Here is a 7,541-nt window from a genome sequence, read left to right as displayed (position 1 = left end):
CGACGCTCTAGACAAGCGCAGTGAGTGCTGCGAGGACAGATTTTCAGTATAAGTGATTTGAAAGGAATTTGAGTTAGTAATGACAAGATTGATTGGTATCGTAGAGATGAAAGTAGTGACGACGAGGACAGCCCTCCACGAGGAACTCGTGACTCAGGTTCTAGCGGGACAGGGAAGGAAGGGATGGAGACAGAACCTGAGATTGGACGGGTTGTATGCGTGGAGCTTGGAGACAAGAAGAAAAAGGATAACTGGTTCCCTGGGTTAGTGGTTGCACCGACTGCTCAAGACACAGTAAGAATTCGAGTGAGAGACGACTATCTTGTGCGATCATTCAAGGATGCACGATAGTAAGTTTCGGTAGTATCTATATTTAAATGAATTTTCTGGAATTCAATGTATTTTTATATTGTTTGGATACACTTGAATGTTCCTTTGTATTACTATGGTAGTTTCAGTTGAATGAGTACGAATGAACAAACAGATAGCCTTTAAGATACATATATATGTAATTATAGATTAATATTTATTTATTTTCCGTTATTATTACATATTTCGTTGCATTCTCAGTTATACAGTTCCAAAGAAAGAGGCCACAGAGTTCACTAAGGAAGTTGTCAACAAAGTTGAGAATAGCACGCTGAAGGTTGCAGTAGAAAAGGCATTGCTATTTTTAGAGAAGAATGAGTTGCCTCCCCATTGGGATAGGGATTCTCTTTTTGGGAATTCTGTGTCAAGTGGAAATAGTGACACCGATGGAGAGCTTGACTCGGATGTAAGATATTTTTTGTTCTACTTTCCTTTTGACAATTATTTCGAAAGATTCGATTCGTTGTCTACAAGTATATCTAATTTTTCAGAGTTCGGACGACGAACCGCGTGAAGAGAAAGATCATTTCGTGGCACAATTGTATAAATTTATGGATGACCGTGGAACACCTATTAATAATTGCCCGATGATTGGATCCGAAGACATAGATTTGTATAGGTTGTTTCGAGCTGTTTACAAATTGGGCGGTTATAATCGTGTCACGAATCAAAATCAATGGAAACTGATAACACGCCGTTTGAGCTTCACGATGCAGAATTCCCCGTCCACGCACAATTTGGTGAAACAGGCCTACAAAAAGTTCTTACATTCGTTCGAGGATTTTTATAGAAAACTAGGTTGTACTATGGTAAATCATCCAAGAGGTGCTATACGTAAACAACGTCCCGGTAGAAGTCTGATTAGGGATAAAGACAGAAATACACCTGTGCCGCCGCAAGTAACTGTTGCTAAGAACGAGAAAGAGGAGGAGGATAAGAAAGTGATGGAGGAGGAGAAAAAGGAGAAGAAAGAAGTAAAGAAAGAGCTGGTGAAGGAGGAAGAAGTTGTGAAAATAAAGAAGAAGGAGGAGTTGGAGGATAGCGGTAGCGGGCAGGAGAGTGACGTGAACGTGGAAGCCGAGGCGGAATCGTCTAGCAGCGAGAAGTCTCAAAAGATCTCTACGTCGTTAGCGTTACAGAACAGAGGTAAGTCTAAAAGTAAAGAGGATCCAAAGAAAAAGGTAGTAGAGAAGAAGAAAAACGAGGCTAAAAAGCAAGAGAAAAAGGACGATAAAGCGAAAGAGGAGGAGGCCGCTAAAACGAGATCGAAATCTAAAGATGACACTGTAAAAAGTAAAACGTCTTCTGAAATTAGGGAAACACGAACACCGTCCAGAGAGTCTGAGAGAAAAACATTGAGCAAACAGAGGCGTCTAACGGACGAGGAATTGAAGAGACGAGGGAGAAAGCGTAAAGAATACGAGGCGGAAAAGTCACGATCCGACGAACAGTTGACAGAGTCCGCACCCTGCTACAAGGGTCCTGTGGAACTAGGGGACAGATTAAAAGTGTATTATGGTCCGACTCACGAGTCTAAAGTCACGTACGAAGCGAAGGTTATCGATATGGAGAAAGATGGCACAGAACCGATGTATCTTGTACATTACACTGGCTGGAACACGAGATACGACGAATGGATCAAAGCGTCGCGAATAGCACAGAATTTTACACAATCTCAAGGTAGGGTGAAACGCGTGAAAGCGAATTCACGGCCGCAAACGCCGAGCACGAATTTATCGAGTAACGCGAACAAATCGTCGAAGATTGTGTCTAACACAGTTTCCAATGCATCTCAGAGCCGTCGTCGAGCACAAAGTGTAGCCCCCACGACGATGGTGGTCTCGTCGAGCATGTTGAAAGAAGTGAAGAAGGAAGAGAAGGAAAGGGAAAGGGAAAGGGAAAAGGAAAGGGAAAAGGAAAAGGAAAAGGAAAAGGAAAAGGAAAAGGAAAAGGACAAGGACAAGGAGGCGGCAGCGTCGCAGCCGGCCAGGTCTACAACTCCGCTGTCTGTAACAAGCTCCAGCTCCAGAACTAAGAGTCCAGCGACCCCGGCGAATAATCGTCAAACCCGTACCACAAGGAACACCGATGCGCCCGGTGTCGAACACAGAAGACGAACGAGGAGGATGTCCGGGCATACAGACATATCGGTCGCGTCAGAAACCGAGGACAGCGAAGCGTATGATTCTGACGCTACAGAACCTGAACAACCAAGAACCAAATCGAAAGGCGTGGAAGAAAGAAAACGTAGAGAGGCGAAATGTCGAGCAGAGGACAGAATAAAACCCGAGGAGACCAGTGACGGTGAAGAGGATAAAGATAATTTGGAAGAACCCCGTAGAGGTAGACGTTTGAGAAGAACGATCGGTAAATCGCAGAGTATCAAATACGAGCCTGACAGCGACGACGAACAACCAAAGGGTCGTGATTTCGATCTTAATCAGATACGATCGGAATTGAAGGGCTTCGACAAGGCGGTGAAATTGGAGCTTGTCAGAGTCGAGCCGGATCCGGAGGACGATATTAAGATTGACGAGAAGGAGAATGTTGTTTTACTTTCACCGAAATCGGAGAAAGGGTTGGAGCCCAAAGTGGAAACCACTCCCGAATCCAAGATAATAGAGAGCACGGAGGATATATACGAGTTCAAAGAACCGGAACCATTTGAATTTGAGGTACGCAATAAACGGGACACCAGCGGAGAGAAAGATAAAGTGAAGAAAAGGGTATTCGAGGAGGAGCCTAAAAGTCCGAAAAAGAAACAGAAAATTCTTGTATCGCCGGTTATAAAAGAGATTATTAAACCAGAAGTGGATGATTCGAGAAAGAAACCGAAAAAATTGTTCAGCAAAAGGATCGACGATATTACAGAAAGTAGTCCGCCGTCAGCCAATAAATCATTATCGTCCGGGTCGTCGAGCAGTGCCTGCGAAGAAGCATTCGATAAACTTTGCGAATCACCGTCGTTCAATAATCAAACGAAATCCGGTGGACCGATTGTCGAGGAAACAACCGACAAAATCGCTAACGGTATAGATTTGTTGTTCAGTGATTTACCTGGCGACGACGACGACGGTACACATGACGATTCCGAGGATCGATTGATAATATCAGAGGCGGAAGTTTCAGAAGCGGAACATGATAATCTGTTTACGTATCAACAAGAGATGTTCACTGTCGGCGATACGAACGATTCGTTGGAATCGAACAAAGAGGACACGACGAGTCCGCAGATAGAAACTGTAAGGGAGGAATTGCCACCGTCGATCTCGAATAAACCCGAGGTACCCGTAGACCAGAAGCAAACTGCTGTCAAGCTATCCCCGTTACACAGACAATCCCCGGAATTGATGAAAGCAGCACTCGATACAAAATTATTGGACATCACTGGACCTGTCTCGTCTCCAGTCGTCGTGGCACCAGCGCCGATTAGCGCGCGACTGCCAGCCACATCTACAATAGAGGAGAAGCTTTCAGCGGCAATGGCATTCAGAAATAAAACGAAGGGTATTAAAAAGGAAGATGAAATCCCGGAGGTTGTATGGAAACCATCGAAAGAGAATCCCAAGAAGGTAGATACCATAATTTTACAAAAGAATCATAAAGAGGATCAAAACGGGCCCAACGTGGTGGTGGTGGTGAACGCTGAGAGTAAAAAGCGGGAAGAAGAGGAGATTATTCAAGCGAACAACGAGGAACAGTGCAGAGAGATAATGCGCGTGGTGATCAAACAGAAAGAGGAGGAACTTGAGCAGTTGAAGCTGAAGAAAGAAATAGAACTGAAGAAATTCGCGGAGGCGAAAGCAGAGCACAAGAGAGCACAAGAATCTCTCGAAGAGGAATGGAAGCACATTGAGAATGAAGAATTCAAGAAAGCCGAGGATGAATTTATTAAGGAGCACGATTTCAAAGAGAAGGAGAAGGAAAAGTGCAAGAAGATAGTAAATCACGATGCAATAGATTCAGCGGATAGCAGTGATTCGGAGCAAAGGCTGGTAATCGACAACGAAGAACCCCGAGATATGAAAACACCAACGAACTTTGACGTAAAGTTAAGAGCAGAGTTGGATAAACTGCAAGACACGCAGGAAAGGAATGCAAAATTCCAGACGCAAAAGTCTGGCCCGTATCTGAAGCAGCATCATCATCATGCTCATCATTCTCATCATTCTCATTATTCTCATCATTCTCATCATTCTCATCATTCTCATCATCCTCATCATCCTCATCATCCTCATCATCCTCATCATCCTCATCATCCTCATCAGCAGCAACAGCAACAGCAACAAGAGTGCGTGACCGAATTGAAAACAGAAATTATACATGTCACAAAAGCGGACGAGGAGGGAGAGGCGATCAATTCTTTGTTGTGCGAAGAAGAAATACCCGGTTCGCCCGCGCCTGTTTCTGAAATTATCGAACAGATCAACGCCGGTCCATCCTGTTCGCCGCCGAAAGTCGAAACGTCGGAAAGCAGTATAGTACTGATGGAGATGCCATTCGCGAGCGCGCCTACTTCAGGCCAGAGTACGACCAATAGTACCGTGGTCACGTTGAGTATGGCGCTGCCGAAACCCGTCGAGGCGTCCGTTCCCGTTTCTTTACCGGTGCAGCAACAAAACAATCCCAGTCTAGGTGTACGGCAACAGCAATCCCATCATCAACTTTTGCCCGCGTTGATGCCTGCCCAGAGGCGGGAAAGCAACGAGGCAGCGCCTGTAATGGACAATACACCGCCCACCACACCGGACTCGAGCATTTCGAATATCTCTGGATCTCCTAGGGAGGAAAGAACAGGTGGCTCCTCGCCAACTTCGGAGGACAATATGAAGCTGAACCGTGACAGTTCCGAAGCGGAGAACGATAGCGCTGGTAAAGGTCCTGGGTTCAGCGAGGACGATACATTGCCGAATGCCGAAGGAAACTCGACGGATCGGATATTAAAACCGCCCGCGAAACGTTCTGTCGAGGAGACGCAATCACCTAAGAAGCGTAAGAGAAGTAGGAAACACTCGGAATGCGACAAGACCGCGTCGAAGAAAGCTAGCAGGCACAACAGCGGCAGGCATGGCAGTAAACACGGCGGTGGAAGCGACAGCGACGATACCAGCGAGAGTTCGAATCATTGCGGAGGGAATTCAACACCTGCGAATCACACGAGTATCACCGCCACCGTACCCGATCTTACGAATTACTCGTCGAGATCACCCAGGCCCACGAAATACAATTTCTATGTGGAATTAGGTAAAAGCAATTTCCCTATTCTAACATTCGAATCTATAACGAACCTCGCGCACGGATATAATCTCTTTTATTCGTTTGCTTTTCTTTTCCAGATCCTGAATTGGATGGAAGCCAAAGGATAGCTGTGTTACAGCAGAAATTAGCCGATTTACGTAAAACATACAATGCTGTGAAAGTTGAACTGGCCGCGATCGAGAGACGCAGAAAGAAATTGAGGAGAAGAGAACGGGAAGGTAAGTATTATCGTGCACCTTATTTATTTTGTTTCATTGCTTTCACGTTCTATGTATTTAACAAGTTATCATCGACTATCATACGAATATGACGTGACAATGTCATGGAACACGAAAGAAAGAGAAAAATTAATTTACTTTCAGCTATAAAGGCGGCGAAAGCGGAAATGCAACAGGCCTGTTCGTGATGAGCTGTCTCGAAACATCCCCATTTCATTTAATATGCGCTAAATAAACTTTTATACAACACCGCCGGGAGATAAAAAGTATCATTGAAGCGGACACACCATTTGGTCACAGCTGATTTCATGACAATTTTTACCTACCTAACATCATGTAGGTAACACTTTTCCCCCAACTAATATAAATTGTAGATATAGATTATAAGATTTAGTCTAAAGGAGGAACCATTTATCAGAATGAAAAAAATGTGTGTGTGTGTGTGTGTGTGTATGCGTGTGCGCGCGTGCGTGTGTGTGTGTGTGTGTGTATATATATATATATATATATATATATATATATATATATATACACACATATATTCGTATATGCTTTGTGTTGTACATTGTTTTCTTTTTTTTTTTTGTCAAGAAAACGTAACGTGACTGTTAAAAACAAAAGAAGGAAAGGAAATCTTTTATCCTCGATTTGTAATTTCTCACCTGCTCAGATGCAAAGTACAAATTATCGAACTTAATGATCATTTTCATCGTTCATTATTCTTTCTTAAGGAAAAGGCTGAGAAAAACGTTACCGGATAGTATATTATTACAAAGACATCTTGGGAACAAATCATTGTCTAAGCCGTTTGTCATTTTTATTTCTCGAGCATTATTATGTAGCTTGAGGCACACCGTTGGCGGTTGAGCTGTTTTCAGGACGATCCAATAAAGACATCATATGTATGTTTACACACGAGTGCGACAACCGTCGTGTACTTTTTAGGATAGAGAAATTTTGTACATATTAGGAAGTAGTAACGTTAATGTTCGTCGTTTTGCAATATATACGTGTGTACGTAAATAGAATCGTAGCGTCTTTATGATCGAAATATTATGTTTCTTTTTTTCTTTCTTTTCTATTTTTGTTAAATTTAAACAAAAACATTGCACATTGATGTGGTTTTTATAGTGACACGTGTATGTAATATATAGCACAATTTTTAACTTCCGAAAAAAAAAAGGAAATACCGGTTATTTTGGTTTATGTACATAATTTATACGAATAAAATCTCTCTATTACACTTGTTTGAAAAATATGAAACATTAAAGTTTATTGTAATTAAACGATCATGCTCGTACTCGAAGAACAACAAAATCCTTGACAAAGTGCATAAATAGAATTGAATTCATTGACTGTGCGCAGTTGTCATGAATGCAGCTCAACGGGATTCATAAGTTTACAGCCTTTTTATTGTGCTTTAATCATTAAATAGGTATTATTACACGTTCGTCGTCGTATATCGTAAATTGGTCAAAGATGCATTTATATTTGTATTTGGGCGTCGATGTATCCCAGGTATTCATAAAGAAATAACACTAATGAAAGAGAGAACACAAAAAAGTGGAGTTACACGTAAGGAACAAGTCGCAGAAAATACGAAAATCAAATTGTACCCTGAATGGAAGTAACTAAATTTGTACGAAGACGTGTTGGCTGAAAAGAGAATGAAATTTTATATAGATATACATATGT

The 7,541-nt window shown here is 42.5% G+C and overlaps 1 protein-coding gene across 1 annotated transcript in view; it reads left to right on the top strand.

Moving 5' to 3' along the window:
• Nucleotides 1–6,245, top strand: part of LOC107189307 (AT-rich interactive domain-containing protein 4A) — a 7,898-nt gene extending 1,653 nt beyond the window's left edge. Inside the window, exons 3-8 of the mRNA XM_015577801.1 lie at nucleotides 7–20; nucleotides 105–350; nucleotides 571–775; nucleotides 861–5,613; nucleotides 5,706–5,846; nucleotides 5,991–6,245. Of these exons, the coding sequence (XP_015433287.1) occupies nucleotides 7–20; nucleotides 105–350; nucleotides 571–775; nucleotides 861–5,613; nucleotides 5,706–5,846; nucleotides 5,991–6,034 (5,403 nt within the window). The 3' untranslated portion in view covers nucleotides 6,035–6,245. The remainder of the gene's footprint in view (nucleotides 1–6; nucleotides 21–104; nucleotides 351–570; nucleotides 776–860; nucleotides 5,614–5,705; nucleotides 5,847–5,990) is intronic.
• Nucleotides 6,246–7,541: the final 1,296 nt, after the last annotated feature.

The sequence above is a fragment of the Dufourea novaeangliae genome, unplaced genomic scaffold (assembly GCF_001272555.1).
Source record: "Dufourea novaeangliae isolate 0120121106 unplaced genomic scaffold, ASM127255v1 scaffold142, whole genome shotgun sequence".
Taxonomy (NCBI): Eukaryota; Metazoa; Arthropoda; class Insecta; order Hymenoptera; family Halictidae; genus Dufourea; species Dufourea novaeangliae.
Note: the sequence above shows the minus strand (reverse complement) of the source record. Positions and strands in the feature narration are given on the sequence as shown.